Source organism: Crocuta crocuta, unplaced genomic scaffold (assembly GCF_008692635.1).
Source record: "Crocuta crocuta isolate KB4526 unplaced genomic scaffold, BGI_CrCroc_1.0 scaffold305, whole genome shotgun sequence".
Classification (NCBI taxonomy): Eukaryota; Metazoa; Chordata; class Mammalia; order Carnivora; family Hyaenidae; genus Crocuta; species Crocuta crocuta.
The window spans coordinates 1339106-1355556 of record NW_027529463.1 but is presented as its reverse complement, the minus strand read 5'-3'; the positions used below and the strand labels follow the sequence as shown (position 1 = coordinate 1355556).

The 16451-nt window shown below is 35.0% G+C and overlaps 1 protein-coding gene across 1 annotated transcript in view; it reads left to right on the top strand.

Annotated features, from left to right (window-relative positions):
* Positions 1-16451, top strand: part of TBC1D32 (TBC1 domain family member 32) — a 202970-nt gene that overhangs the window by 7897 nt on the left and 178622 nt on the right. Inside the window, exons 3-4 of the mRNA XM_077760780.1 lie at positions 2270-2431; positions 9363-9540. Coding sequence (XP_077616906.1) covers positions 2270-2431; positions 9363-9540 — 340 coding nt within the window. The remainder of the gene's footprint in view (positions 1-2269; positions 2432-9362; positions 9541-16451) is intronic.

Below are 16451 nucleotides of genomic sequence, written 5' to 3'. Positions count from 1 at the left end.
ACTCTAATCTCAGAGCTAGCTGTGGAGGCAGTATAAGGGGCAGTATAGGGACTGTCAAATGTTAAAAAATTAAGAATATCTTTAAAAGATTCTCTTGAAGACTTAATCTTTGAATTCTTGCTTGTATAAGTTTTTACCATTTTGTATAGAATATGTGAACATTTGGTTTATAATTACAAATTACAAAAACATAAATTAGCATTTAAAATGGATGGAAAGTTATGCTTGTATAAGGGAAGGTCATTTGATATAAGGCAATGATGAATTCCCAGAAGAAGCAAAACCTGCAAAATTACATAAATAATGATTAGAGGCTATTTTCTATGACACGTGATTCAGTAAGTTTTGAGTTTTGTTTTTCTTGGAGTATTTCTGAAAATTTGTGTTTGTCATTTTGATCTTACATTACAGGTCATTATATTTACAAAATCACTTTTTATTTTCTGCTGTTCTTAATAGCTATTTTCTTAAAGCTTAGAAGTTACCTAGCTAAGGGCGCCTGGGTGGCTCAATCAGTTAAGCATGTGACTCTTTTTTGATTTTGGCTTAGGTCAAGATTTCATAGTTTGTGAGTTCAAGCCCCTCATCAGGCTCTATGTGGGCAGCGCAGAGCTTGCCTGGGGTTCTTTCTCCCTCTTTCCTGCGCTCCCTCCCCACACTTCTCAAAATAAGTAAACAAACATAAAAAAAAAGAAAAGAAGTTACTAGCTAAACGTTGAATATAAATATTAAACATTTAAAAGTAAATTCAATGAGTAACTTAAACCTTAAATAAATTATACTTTTAAGCTTAATATGCCAATTATTATTTTGAGAAAATAAAATGTAATAGATTTACCTCCCTAAATGGAAGAAATGTAAATAATACACAAATTGGCAAAAATATGAGTATTACATTTATTTATTTCCCTTTTCAATTTCAGTTGAGCACTATAGAACATCTTATTTTATTTCGTAAACATTTTTGGAATTTTTCCATCTTTGGGAGAGTGTGGTGGTATGGGAATAATACTGGTTTTGGAGTAAGGTGGACCTGAATTAGTAGCTTGTGAATTTGATAAGTCTTTTTAACTGTTCAATTTGTATCCTCATCTATTTAAAACAATATTATTAAAGTGCTGAGCACAGTGTTTAACACATGATAGTCACTTAAAAGTCTTGCTTATATGCAAATCAATGTGTTTGATGGTTTGTGGAGAAAATTGAGTGTGGCCTCATGCAAGTAGAGATGCAGTAATTAAGGGGCTTGATTGAGGGACGCCTGTGTGGCTCAGTCAGTTAAGCATTCGACTTTGGCTCAGGTCATGATCTCACAATCCGTGGGTACGAGCTCTGCATTGGGCTCTCTGCTGACAGCTCAGAACCTGCAGCCTGTTCAGATTCTGTGTCTCCCTCTCTCTCCGCCCCTCCCCTATTCAGTCTCTGTCTCTGTCTCTCAAAATAAAATAAAGACATAAAAAAAAATGTAAGGAGTTTGACTGATTAGTTATTTAAATGCCAAGCCAAGGAAGTTGTATTTGGAAAATAGTCAGTAATTAGCTTCAAATACAAGAAATATTTATTGAGACAATATGTGATGTGGTGTGAGGTATTGATATGAGTAAAATGACTCTAACTCAGAAATAATGAAATCAATGACTTTTAAGGTCCATGATGACTACAGTGTTCAGGATAAATACGAGAGGGAAGAGGGTGAAAGAAGACAAGCAAGAAGGCTGCTGTGGTAATCTCTGCGTGAGGCGGTGTGCTTTTGCACTGATCAATAGAAATGGAAAATAAGGGGCACCTGGGTGGCTTAGTCGGTTAAGCGTCTGACTTTGGCTTAGGTCATGATCTCGCGGTTCGTGGGTTCGAGCCCCGCGTCGGGCTCTGTGCTGACTGCCAGCTCAGAGCCTGGAGCCTGTTTCAGTCTGTGACTCCATCTCACTCTGACCCTTCCCTGCTCATGCTGTCTCTCTCTCTCTCCCAGAAAGAAAGAAAGGAAAAAAAAAAAAAGTGGAAAATAAGAGGAAGTGATGAAGCCAAGGGCTGTGTAGGAAATGTTATCAAGTGTCTGTGAGTGGGTGGATTGATAGAGTGAGTGGGCATGGGGTGCAGAAAATGCCAATGTCCCAGAATTAGCTTGATGATTTGAGATGAAAAATTTAATCCTAGTTTAAGGTAAGAAATCTGAGTATTTCATAAATCTTACATTGCTAACATCTTCTTCTGGATATAGTTGATAAGTGGGTTCATGATATTTACTGTATTTTTTAAATATTTGTTTTAGCTATGAATTTGTGAAATATCTCAGACAGCATATATGTAACACTTTGGGGTCCATGATTGAAGAAGAAATGGAAAAATGGATGTCTGATCAGAATCAGGATGAAGAATCTGGCTATGACACAGTTGTACAGCATGTTACCAAAAGAACTCAAGAATCCAAAGAGTGAGTATGTTCACAATAATACTTGAAAGCACTTTTCTCTCAGCAGGGCATCTAGAAGGCACCCCTAACCCATGTCCTTTGTAGCGGCTAGGATGATGCTTTGAAACAGTCAGTCAGATGCTGCCTCTTGAGTCCACTCAACATTCTGTGAAGGCTTCTCATCTCATTCAAAGTAAAATTCAGAGTAGTTTCTGTAGTCCAGAAGCCTCAAACATGAGCCTTCTTTTCCCTCTCCTCCCTCATTTCTTACCATATTTCCTCTCACACTGTTCCAGCCGTCCTGGTCTTGTTCTTTTTCAAATAGCCAAGCAAAGTGCTCCCTTACGGGGATGGTTTACATCAGGGCTTACTCTTAGTGTTGTGCATTCAGTGGAATTGTACATATGTATAATGACATGTATCCACGATTATAGGATTACACACAGTAATTTCACTGCCCTAATAATCCTCTATGCTCTCCCTATTCATTCTTCTCACTCCAAATCCCTGGCAACCACTGATCCTTTTATTGTCTGCATCGTTTTGCCTTTTCTAGAACATAATATAGTTGGAAACACACAATCTGTAGCCTTTCAGGTTGGCTTCTTTTGCTTAATAACATGCATTTAAGTTTCCCCCATGCCTTTTCATGGCTTAATAGCTTTTTCCTTCCTAGCACTAAGTACTATTCCATTGTCTGGATATATCAGATAACCTTAGTTGCTTCCAGATTTTGGCATTTATGAATAAAACTGCAGTAAACATTGTGTGCAGGTTTTTGTGTGGGCAAATGTTTTCAATACTTTGGTAAATACCAAGGAACATGATTGCTGGATCATGTGGTACGTATGAATAGTTTTGTAAGAAACTATCAAAGTGGTTGTACCATTTCATATTCCCCCAACATTGTAAGAGATTTCTTGTTGCTTTACTTACTCACCAGCATTTGGTAAACCAAGGAACATGATTGCTGGATCATGTGGTACGCGTATGAATAGTTTTGTAAGAAACTATCAAAGTAGTTATACCATTTCATATTCCCCCAACATTGTATGAGATTTCTTGTTGCTTAACTTACTCACCAGCATTTGATACCAGTATTCCAGATTTTGGGCATTATAGTAGTAGTAATATTTAATAGGAATGTAGAGATGTCTCATTGTTTTAGTTTGGTTTCCCTGATGACATATGATGTGGAGTATCTTTTCATATGCTTTTTTTGTCATCTATATATCTTTGGTGAAATGTCTGTTAAGATCTTTGGCCCATTTTTTAATCAGATTGTTTTCTTATCATTGAGTTTTAAGAGGTGTGTGTGTGTGTGTGTGTGTGTATTGTAGATAATAGTCCTTTATCAAGTAAGTTATTTGCAAGTATTTCCTCCCAGTCTGTAGCTTGTCTTTGCATTCTCTTGACAGTGTCTTTTGCAGAGCAGATATTAATTTTCATTTTAATTAAGTATAGCTTATCAATTACTTATTTCATGGATCATGCCTTTGGTGTCACGTCTCAAATGCCATCACCAAACCTAGGGTCACTGAGATTTCCTCCTGTGTTACCTTCTAAGAACTTTGTAGTTTTGTGTTTTATATTTAAGTCTGTGATCTATTATGAGTTAATTTTTGTGAAGGCACATGTCTAGATTGATTTTTTGGTGTGTGGATGTCAGTTGCTCCAACACCATTTGTTAAAAAGACTATCTTTTATTTTATTGCTTTTTGCTCCTTTGTCAAAGATCAGTTGATTATATTTAAGGGTACTTCTGGGCTCTTACTCTGTTCCACAGATTTATTTGTATTTTCTTTTGTGAATATTGCACTATATGATTACTGTAGGTTTATAGTCTCGAAGTTAAGTCTTGAAGTTGAGTAGTGTCAGTTCTTCATTTTCATTCTTTTCCTTCAATATTATGCTAGATATTCTGATTTTTCTGTTTTGACTCTTTGTATAAACTGTAGAATCAGTTTGTTTATATTTGTAAAATAACTTCCTGGGATTTTGATTGGGATTGGAATTTTGATTGGGATTGTATTGGATTTATAGATAAATTTGAGAAGAATTTACATCTTGACAATATTGGGTCTTCCTAATCTATAAACATGTACTATTTCTTGGTTTTTCTTTGATTTCTTTCAATTGAAACTTACAGTTTTGTTTATACTGATCTAATATATATATTGTTGGTTTTATACCCAAGTGTTTCATTTTTGAAGTGCTAATGTAAATAGTATGTTTTTAATTCCCAATTCTACTTGTTGGTATATAGGAAAGTGATTGATTTTTGCATATTAAATTTGTATCCTGCAACTTTGCTATAATTGTTTATTAATTCTAGGGGTTTTATCGTCAGTTTTTTCAGATTTTCTGCATAGATGATCATGTCATCTACAGACTGTTTTATTTCTTCCTTTCCAATCTTGTTTTTCTTTTTACTTTTTTTTCCTGTCTTATTATATTAGCTAGGACTTCCCAAAGGCTGTTGAAAAGCAGTGGTGGGAGGGAATATCCTTGATTTGTTCCTAATAATCCTGTACTTTTTTTTTAAGGTCTCAATTTCATGTCATCTTACCAGAGAGGCCTTCCTTGACCTCTCTACATAAAACAATGGCTTTTTCCTTTTACTTTCTCTTTCTTACCTTGCTTTATTTTTCTTCTTCACTTTTTGTCACTGGTTAATATGGGATAATATGTGTGTTTGTTTATTTTCTTCTCATTTTCATTGTCTCCCCACTAGAATGTAAATTTAAAAGCAGATAATTTTATTTTTTCTATTTCTGTGTCCTTAATGCTTTAGAAATGCCCAGCACATTGTAGGTATGTAATTGGTATTTGTTGGATGCATTAATGATACTGTTTCTTGCCAGTATAATCAATTTTATGTTATTAATGTTCGACATAATTCTGACTTTAGCAATAAATTTTTTCCCCTTATCATATTCTAATATTTAGTAAGTAACTACTATATGTTAGGTTTTAGATCTTGGGGCTGTAATGTTAAATAAGATGCCTCTTACCCCCAAATAATCCATAGTGTTTTTAGGAATTTAACATTACACTGAAAAATAAATTTGAAATAGATAATTTCAATACAGTATGGTAAGTGCCATGATATATGCAAAAGGTCACATGGAAATATGGAGGAAGAGGATGTTAGTTAGAATGTACTAAACAGTTATCACAAGTAGACACCAAAAATGTGGTGGCTTAAAGAAAGCAAATTTTTTTCCTCTTATATAACAGTTCAGAAGTACGTGAATGCAGGATAGGTAGGTGGGTTTGCTGAATGAGTTTATCCAGGAACCCCAGGTTGTTTCTATTCTATTGTTCCATCATATCCTGGGGCAGGAGCTGGTTAACTTTTTTCTGTTAAAAGGCTATATAATAAATACTTTAGGCTTTGCAAGCTGTTGTAGTAATGATACAGTCATAGACAATATGTAAATGAGAGTGCACATGTGTTCTAATAAAACTTTACAAAAACAAGTAGTAGGCTAGTTTAGGTCTAGAGTATGTATTTTACCAACCTTTGTTCTTGAGAATTGCCTTCATCTGCATAGTTGGAGCTGCCACACTAACTCCACAACAGGTTTCAACTTGGACAAGAGAAGGGAGGGTAGAAAGCAAGCTTCTTTATTCACTCACTTTCCATTGGCTAAAACATGGTCATGTGCCCAACTTACCTATAACAGAGACTGGGAAGTTTAATGCCTAACTGATGACCATGTGCCCACAGTGAAGACTTTAGGGAGGAGTTTTAACCTCATACAACATGGAAGAGGGGGAGGATGGATACTGGAGACAAACCCTCTAATAAGGAATCATCCAACATAGTTAGTTAGACTGTAGTCATGGAAAAACCAAAGAGTAAGTTGGTCACTTATGAGCTCAGTTTTTGTTAAATCGATTTTAACTCATAAAACTTTAAGATACCACTGCTAGAAAATACCTTGGAAATTATTTGTTCTAAGGCCTTAAGTTATAGGCCCAGAGAGGCAAATTCAGTGACTTGCCTAGAGAGCAACTGTTGTTTGATATTGGAGTCCAGTGTAGAGCCTGTCTTTCTCTCAGTTCCCTTTTAGGAGCACTTTTCAGTGTATGTTGCCTTGTAAGAATTCTTATATTGTTTTTTTCTACAGTTATTTTTTAAATAATTACTTGTGTAATTAACTCCCTGCTAATCTAAAGATTCCTGAGGGTAGGGACTGTATGGTATACACATGTCTGACCTTTAGCCCTAATACTCTCCAGGTATATTGTTCCTTGCTTGCCTGTGCCTTTCTGGTCTGACAGAGAATGACAACAATATAGTTTCTGTTTGATTTGGTGTTTTAAAAGCCATGCCTTTTTGGGTGCCTGAATGGCTCAGTTGGTTAAGTGCCCAACTTTTGATTTCGGCTCAGGTCATGATCTTGCGGTCTGTGAATTCGAGCCCTGATTTGGCCACTGCGCTGACAGTGCAGAGCCTGCTTGAGATTCTCTCTCCCTCTCTCTCTGCCTCTCCTCTGCTCCCGAGCTCACTCTCTCTCTCAAAATAAATAAACTTTAAAAACAAAACAAAAATCCAAAGAAGAAAAATCCAAAAAACATGCCTTTTGACTAAAAAGGTCATGAGGCTTAAAGTTGGCCAGGTGAATGGAAACCTTAAATGGAAGCCAAATGGATACCAAAGACATTAGGAAGGCCTTCTGAGTTCTTGAGGAGGGGGTAGCATGACAAAATGCCTAACTCTCAAAGTACAATTTAGTACAGAGCAGTAATTAAGATGAAAGAAGGTTTAAAGTTTCCTTCTCATATATAAGCTCAGCTACTTGGATATTCCACATTTTAGTGTTNAAGGTCGGTTTTTTTTTTTTTTCCCTTTACCCCTAGCATGAAATGTGAGACACAACAGAAGACTTTAGGGCTAAAAAGGGCAACATGGACAAGTAGATTTCTGGTTTTCTTTTTCTTTTTTTAAGTTTTATTTATTTAAGTGATATCTACACCAATGCGGGGCTCCACCCAGGATTAAGAATTGGGTGCTCTTCTGACTGAGCCAGCCAGGTACTCTCTCTTGTTTCTCTATAATTCATGCTTGTTTTAGTTCTGTTCTTTAGCTTCTAATTCTTAGGGTAACTAGTGTAGTAGGTAATATGATTTTTTTATTCTAATAAAAATTTTACAGAATTTTTATACATAGTAAAATTTTTTAGATTTGGATCCCATAAATTTATTTTGGGTAATGCTTTGGACATATGACATTTGCTTTGTTAATTCTAGTCTCTGGGCTTGGATATATGTGATGTGTCTAGGATGCATGCTGNTGTGTTTTTCTATTGCAGTTTGAAAGCAGATATGGAAGTTTAGAATATGGCTCGCCTTTCCAGTATTACAAAAACTGGATTATGTGCTTGAGCTTGTGTTACCTATTGTATTTTAAAGCATTAAATCTGATTTAGTTTTAAATAGTTAAACTCTATGACTTTGGACAGGACCACTTTCCATTTGTGACAACTGATTGTATTGTCTAAATAAATCTGTCCTAGAACTAAGCAACAGTGTATGCCTATCAAAAAATTTATAAAGTTCAAAGCACAAAGATATATTAAGTAAAAGCCATTCAGATCAAGATTTCCTACTTCTTGATTTGAAGAAGAAACAAAAACTAACTTCATTTTTGGATAATATAATTTCTAGTAATCTATTTCTGTCAGTACTATTAAACTTATTTGATAAGGAGTATTAAAATATTTTATTAGTCAGAAAATGAAAGAATTTTTATATTAAAAGCAAAGTGTATATAGGACTTCTAGGACATTATTTTTTTATTTTTGGCTAAGCCACTTAATTTTCCTCACCTATTTCATTACTAAATGATAAACAATAAATATATGTATAAATATATGTATAATGCTTTATATTTACAAAGAAATTTCAGATATATACTCTTATGTTTTGCTACAGCTAAATTAAATAGGTCAGCTAGATTGTATTCTCTTTGTCTCATTTTATAATCGAGGAAAATGAAATTTACTTAAGATGATAAATCTGGTAGGTTAAGTTGTCAGGATTGTAATCCAGGTTTTCTGATTCCAAATTTAATATTTTATTCACTATGTTTATTTAAATATTAATGCCTTTTTTGTTTTAAATCTAGAAATTTCAGTGGTCTAGGTCACATATTCCTCATTTGTAAAATAAAGTGTTAGATTAGATTTTTTTATAGTTTCATCTAGGTCTAAAATTCTGTTTCTAGGGTTTTGGGGATCTCAACCTAATATTAATGTGGATGCTTGAGAGCTTGTGCTTAGTAAGTAGAGAACTTTATAAGTTCTTTCTGAGATTTTCAGACCCATGGAGCTAAAACGGATTTAGAAGCTATCCATTTCAAACTCTTACCAATTTCAAGAATCCCTTTCTTAACATCCCTGATAGTGGGTTTTCTAGTCTCTTTTTGAAGGACCCACTGATAGCTTAACTTTTATTTAGGTCTCAATGGAGGCTATAGGTGCCTGTAGATATAAAGTACAGGCAGCGAAAAAGGAAGGAAAGAATATAGAAGAAGGGAGGAAAATAGAGAAAGAGGTAGAACTAAAACAAGGAATAAAAGTGACGTGTAACATAGACTGTTTTGGTAGTATGATATTAACAGTTGACTGTTGCTAATTACTGGTATCCATACCATTGGGACATCTTGCCTTAGATTCTGTTAATTTTACTACCTTGGTCCATGTAGTCAGATGAAGAAACCTGGGGAATAACACATGTTTTGGATTCCCTATTAATTTTTATTCCTGTTGTGTGAATTATTGTGTCGTTTGTTCTTTAAGGAAAACTGACTTACTTACATTTTTTTTCTCTTTAGAATTGTGCTCTTAAAAGTACAGAAAAAAAATAAGGTAGTTTATTTGAGCTGAGCATTTTAATTTATGCGAGTAGTCTTTTTCTTACCAAGACTGCCTTGAATTTAAAGATACAAAGAAATGATGCATTCCCTGAAGAACATCATGATGGTAGTGGTGGAATCTATGGTTAACAAGTTTGAAGAAGATGAAGTACGAAGTCAAGAGAGTCAGAAGAAAATCCAGAAGGAGAAAAGCAACAGTTATTGCATAGACAATTGCTCTGATAGTGATTCATCTTTCAATCAGGTATGTTGTTTTGTTTTGCATTTATGTCTTGAAATGATATTTAATAATGAGTAGCTTCAATACATTTTTTGTTAGCTAGATTATTTCTGCTTTCCAGTTTTGGATTGAAAAGAAATATTACCTAATCTTAAAGATTTAGCACATGAAATAACATCTTCTAGAATTATATGTTCAGTGATTGATTACATTATATCTAAGATAAATCTTAATGAGGTATGGAAATAAACTAATTGGTTTTAGATTTAAAAAAATAACACTTAAAAAGTTTGCATAAGCTTTAAACAAAACATCTTATTCCCAATTGATTTTTGTTAATCAAAGTTTAACTACATTATAGATAAGATATGGAGATAAAACATTTCCCTTATCTTCTGAGATGAAGGTTACTATAAATTGTTTTAAAACATTAAGCTTCTTTTTGACATCAAGAGATTTGAGANTACATTATAGATAAGATATGGAGATAAAACATTTCCCTTATCTTCTGAGATGAAGGTTACTATAAATTGTTAGTTTTAAAACATTAAGCTTCTTTTTGACATCAAGAGATTTGAGGTTTTACATTTTCTTTTTCCACGTTATTGGAATCCTTGTCATTTGGCTAAAGAAAAGCTAGCAGAAAGGCCACTGGTTAGACTAGTCCTAAAAGAAGACAAAGGAAACTCGTTAGCCTAGGGCCTTATTCGCGTACCATGAACTTCCCCATGAAAACTTTCAGGCCAGATGGAGTCTGTCTGACCTTTGTATTAATCTTATCTGATATTTCTAATGAAACATTTCTACCTAATTAGTGCTAATGTTGGGATATAGCTATAACAGATCCTAACCATATACCAAAAAGGGATTTGGGGTGAAATGTAAAAAAATATGTAGATTGGTCACAGTTGCGACTGCACTTATGAAGGAAAAATGTTTGGAAGTAGGTAAGACAAAACTTAAAGTTGCTCTGCTAAGGAGAGATTGTGCTAAGTTTTGAAATATACAAGTCAAGTTTGTTTTCTTTATTTAAAAATTTTTTAATTAATTAATTTGTTTTTTAAGTTTACTTATTTTTGAGATAGAGAAAGCACAAGTGGGAGAGAGGCAAAGAGATAGAGGGGGAAATAGAATTCGAAGCAGGCCTCAGGCTCTGAGCTGTCAGCGCACAGCCTGACACAGGGCTTGAACCCACAAACTATTAGATCATAACCTGAGCCGATGTTGGATGCTTAATGGACCAAGCCACCCTCAAGTTTGTTTTCTTGATATAATGGAGGAAATGGCAAAGATCGTGAATTTTCTTCATGTTGTAGCTCTTAATATTTCCTTGTTGATGGACTCTTTGGAAGAAGCTGGGCTATAGGGATTTTAGTTTAGTTTTATTCAATAGATTTATGGAACTGCTTTCTCAGATCAAGGACTTTCGGAATTAGAAGGCATAGGAAAATCCAACTGTAGGACTCTGGGGCCTCACAGGATCATACTTTCTTACTTATTTGATGAACCATCTGTTTGCATTGGAATTGAACAACAAAAGAGAAATAAAATGGAGTATCTTTAATTTGCTGTAAGAAGTCCAGGTGTTCAGACTAAATAAGGTTAATCAACCAGCTAGCAGTTAAGAGGTGTTAATCTCAAATGCTAAATTATTTCCAGTCTTAGAATCACTGGTTTTTGAAGAAATTCAAAGCTTTAGTAGAAATGGGGTCATACTTTCAGAAGATGTTCTTGGTTTTTATTTTGTTTAGGTTTTATTCTTGGGAACGAATCAGGCTTTAAATTTACATGGCTTCTTTTGGGATGTCCACTGGGTATTTCTGTATTTTCAAGTGTTTGCACCATGAGTATGATTTTATTTCAGAAGGCTCTAATTGAGTTGAAAGTGAACTGTGTTCACCAACAAGACATGGGATCCCTGGACTTGTGGGAAAAAGTGTATGAATGCCGCAACTACCCTGATAGCTCTTTTAGTTTGGCTGAACTCTAGGAGATGTGTGGGCATGCCTTTGGTTAGTGAAGAGAGACTCTCTTACATGTAAATTACTAAAGAAAGGCTGAATTGGTATGTTCAGGGTTGAAAAGGTCTCTGAAGATGTATCAGTCATTCATCCCGTTAAATACTGATGTTGTTAATAATGGTTTGCAAATTGATGTTATTTGCTCTGGACTTAGAAAAACCTGAATTCGTCTGTGAATAACCCTGAGTAAATGATTCTGATGCTGCTGTTTTGATACTAGTAGAAAGTTTCTAGTTTGTGAATCAAATAGGCTTTATTTCATTGTTATTGTTTTAAAAATTGCATCCTGATTATATATGGATTTCTGACCTGTTATTGAAAATCTTTGGACATGGTTGGCCTTGGACGCTATTAATGTATGCTTGAGGATATTAAAAAATAAAGAAGAGAGATTGGTTTTTATTATAATTGTGAACAGAGCACCTGAAAGATTGGGTATTGTGATTAAACCTTGAAAAAAGTAAGGTAAGGAAAACCTTGAAAAAAGCAAGATAATGCTGGAGAGATAGAAATAATAATACTAGCTGTCTGTTATTGAGATTTCTGCCATATATTGGTCCCTGTACTTGACTTTATCTTCACTATAGGTGTTACTAGTCCACTTTACAGAAAAAAAGCAAGATTTACAATAATAGGTAAGTAATTTGCCCCAACTCATATTGCTATTTAGGAGTGAACTCTGAATTTAAGCCTGGTCTCTTACCCCTAAAGTCTTTGTTCTATGCTCTACTACCTGGCGACTGCTTGGGTTCAAATCTTGGTTCCACCACTTACTAGCTGTGTGACCCTGGACAAATGTCTTAACTTCTCTGTGCCATAGTGTTTCTCATTTGTAAAATGGGAATGATAATACCACTTACCATAAATGGTTGTTGAGAATATTAACTGAGATAATGTGTATCAAGTCCTTAGAACTGTTGCTGCTGTTGTATACATGTTAACTTTCATCTCTTAAAGGATGTGCTGAAGTGAATGCCATTCAGAGATACACTAAAATAGAAAATGGCTTACCTGTGGTCCTGTACGGTTTCTAACTGAGCTTTTCTGGGTCATTTTCTACAGCTGGGAAGTAAGAGGATTACCTCTAATAAACATTAAGCTTTTAAAAGTCATATCTTTCCTATTGCAGTTTCTCTGTTTTTCTTCTTCCTTAACTGTATTCAGTGTGGTACAGAACAGGAATTATGCTGTTTTATAGTGTGCAGACTATTTAATTATGTTCCAAAGGAACCCCAGGTGTACACTTTACATGGAGGAGTGAGTTTAGTATAGCACTAACCTGTTGCCCTCGCATAATGTGAACCTATTTAAGGCATTTATTTGCTTTCAAGACAGGCTATCTTTGAAACTCATCCTTGGTATCTATGGTAGGCAGTTTAATGGACCCCTTGAAGACTTTATCCATCTCCGAATCCCCAAAACCTGTGAATATATTAGCTTCCATGCCCAAGGGCATGTCTTTGTTAATGTTATTAAATTAAGGACCTTCAGCTTGGGAGGCTATCCTCATCAAGGAAAGTCAAATGTAATCACAATCATCTGTATAGGAGAGACTCAGGAGGGTCAGGGTCAGAGAAGGAACTGTGTAGGCTGAAGTAGAGGTTGGAGTGAGGTGATAATTGGCTTTAAGGATGAAGGAAGCCTGTGAGCTAAGGAAAACTGCAGGCAGTGTTCAGAGGCTGGAAAATGGTAAGAAAATGGATTCTGCCTCAGAGCCTTCAGGAGGAACACAACGCTGGTGATATGTTTTAGATTTCTGACCTCTAGAACTGTAAGATAATAAATTAATGTTTTTTAAGTCGCTAAGTTTATGGTAATTTGTTAAAGCAGCAATAGCAAACTATTATAGTAGGACCTCCATCCCTGCTAGTTCACCAGTGTTCACCTCCCACACAAAGGCCAGGGCTGGTCTTCCCTGTTTTTAATTCATAGAAAAGAAGATATTATTACTTCGACTTTGTGTTTGAAACACCTCCTGGGAACAGTCTGAACTCCATCTTGTGCTGGGCTTTGAATTTTTTTCCAGTAAGAATTTTTGGCGTAGCTTTTTCCATTTATTAGGTGCATGGTCTTTGAGAGTATTTGCTTTCAGTGACCCTAATTTATATTTTATCCTGACTCCTCAAACCTTAGAGTATTTTGAGTTCAATCCATTTTCTGGCCTCTTCTAAAATCTTCAAAGCATTTACATTGCTCTTTTTGGTGAGGAATTCTGTTTTTGAGGATTTCATGCTTAGGCGGAGGAATTACAAGATTCCTCTTTTTTAGTAACATCAGCCAGAGAACAGTAGGAAAGTCACAGCCCAAACTGTACTCCACAAGTTCTTCTATCTCTAGTTACTCTCAATTCGTAAGTTTGATTATTCTTGTTTGATAAGCAGAAGACAGGAGTCTAAAGTCTTAAAAATGGGAATGAAAGAGAAAGATAGCTGAGACTAGAGAAAATGACAATGGTGGCATTGATACTGCAGCTGTGTCATGTTAGGCTGGAGCCAGGTGGCTTGCTGGGGAGAGTTGGGTAGGTGCAGGTGTGAGCTTGCTGGCTTGCCTAATAGTTGTCTCTTGAGACAGTCTGACACCAGAAAAACTGATTTCTTTGATTAGCAGTGCTAAATTTCTTCTTGATGAATACCCAGAGGTTCTTTATACTTTAAAATATTAACAGATTTTTGTTGTTACCTCTCAACAGCAGCACTTTTAAAGTGAAAGCTGTGTTTGTGAAACCATAAAACAGGAAATTAAGGAACATTTAATCTGTCATTTGGAAATGTTTTTAAAGCATTGCTTTTGTTTTGAATTAGTCACTTTGTTCGGTAATGTTAGTCTCAAAATAAAAGACAGGTGCATAATTTTAAAAGTTTTAGATGCACTAAAATTTGAAAAAGCTATTCTATAGGAAACTAACTCATTCCGAATCTTGGAGACAAACCAGTGTGGAATAAAGTCTTGCTCTGCCATTGATGAGTTGTGGACCTTGGTTTCTTTTCTCAGTGCCTCAGTTTTCTTATCTTTTATAGTAGAGATCATAATAGAACCTACCTTATACGTTTCCTTTGTGGACTTAATGATTTAATGTATGTAAAGCATTTTGAACTAGCACATAATAAGAACTAAATGTTTGCTGTTGTCCTGTTCGTCATCATTGGGTGATTTTTTAAAAATTAACAATAGGCAAGAAATTGCGCATTTAGACCTATTAAAGCCTGAAGTATCATGAGGTTTGATATTTATGTATTTCTTATTTCCCATAGTTATATTGTTCAAACCACAGTAATAGTTGTCTGTCTTTGGTTGTATTTTAATGGTTTATACAGTTTACAAGTCAAACCTTGGGAGGCCTCTAGGGTAAATTAATTTTGAGGGTAGTTTGATTCTATTTAAGTGTAGTCATTGAAAAATGTGAATATTCTTTAGTATATGTTGTAATTAATATGATATCTGTTACCAAAACAATTACAGAATGATTCTTGTAATCTTTAGTAAACTGCAATTGATAGAAATCCATCCATTTTTTTAGCATATAAATACCTTTAATTAGGATCTATATGATAATACAGAGGACCAAATACATCTTAGATTATCAATCCTGTTTCTTGCTCTTTCTCCTTAAATGTGCTAGAAATGATTTGTGTAGCTTATGCTGTAACATGTAAATATGTTGAAGAAAAACTTCCTTTGGAAGTATCTACCTATATTGATATCGCCAACAGATCTGNCTTTCTCCTTAAATGTGCTAGAAATGATTTGTGTAGCTTATGCTGTAACATGTAAATATGTTGAAGAAAAACTTCCTTTTGGAAGTATCTACCTATATTGATACCGCCAACAGATCTATCTTATGTTGCTCTACAAATCAAGTTGGCTTATACTACTCCGCTCAGGAATTTTCAATCTAAGAAATACTAGAACAGCTGAAAAATCTTAACAAATCTATGTTAAATGGAACACACTATCTACTTTGCTCAAACAAAAGGGTAACCTTTAAGGAAGCATTAGGCTCATTCTGATGTCTAGTGAAACAAATTTTCATTGCTCTTTTTTCAAAAAATTTTTAATGTTTATTTTAGAGAGAGAGAGACAGAGTGCAGTGGGGGAAGGACAGAGAGAGAAGGAGACAGAATCTGAAGCAGGCTCCATGCTCTGAGCTGTCAGCACAGAGCCAGACGCGGGGCTCGAACCCATGAACCATGAGATCATGACCTGAGCTGAAGTCAGATGCTTAACCGACTGAGCCACCCAGGTGCCCCTGTATATAATATGTTTAAGAAGATAATTAACAGAATTTATAATTAAATGATTAAGGGGTAGTATAGATTGATGAGGCTGCTCCAATCAGATAACTATTAAAGGCTATGCTTTCCTTTTTTTTTTAAAGGTTTTATTTTTAAATTTTATTTCTTTTTAAGTTTATTTATTTATTTTGAGAAAGAAAGTGGGGAGGGGAGATAATAAGGGGGAGAGAAAGGATCCCAAGTAGGCTCTGAGCTGTTAGCCCAGAGCCTGACATTGGGCTCAGATTCAGGAACTATAAAATCATGACCTGAGGTGAATCAAAGTGCTGGAAGCATTACTGACTGAGCCACCCAGGTACCTCATCCAGCACAGGGCTTGAACCCACACCCCCAAGATCGAGAGTCGCACACTCCACCCATTGAGGCAGCCAGGTGCTCCAAGGCTATGCTTTTAAAATTTGTATTATAACCTGGGAGAGAAGGCAAGTATGGTAGAATTGAGGGACTTCAACTCTTTGGTTGTGTATTTATATACACAAATATATATTTGTATATATTTGTATATATATTTATATACACAAATATATATTGGGCATATACTATGGGTAATATTTTGTAATAGACACTGAAAAAGTGAAAAGATTAATTATATATACATTATATCTTCAAGGAGTTTACTTGA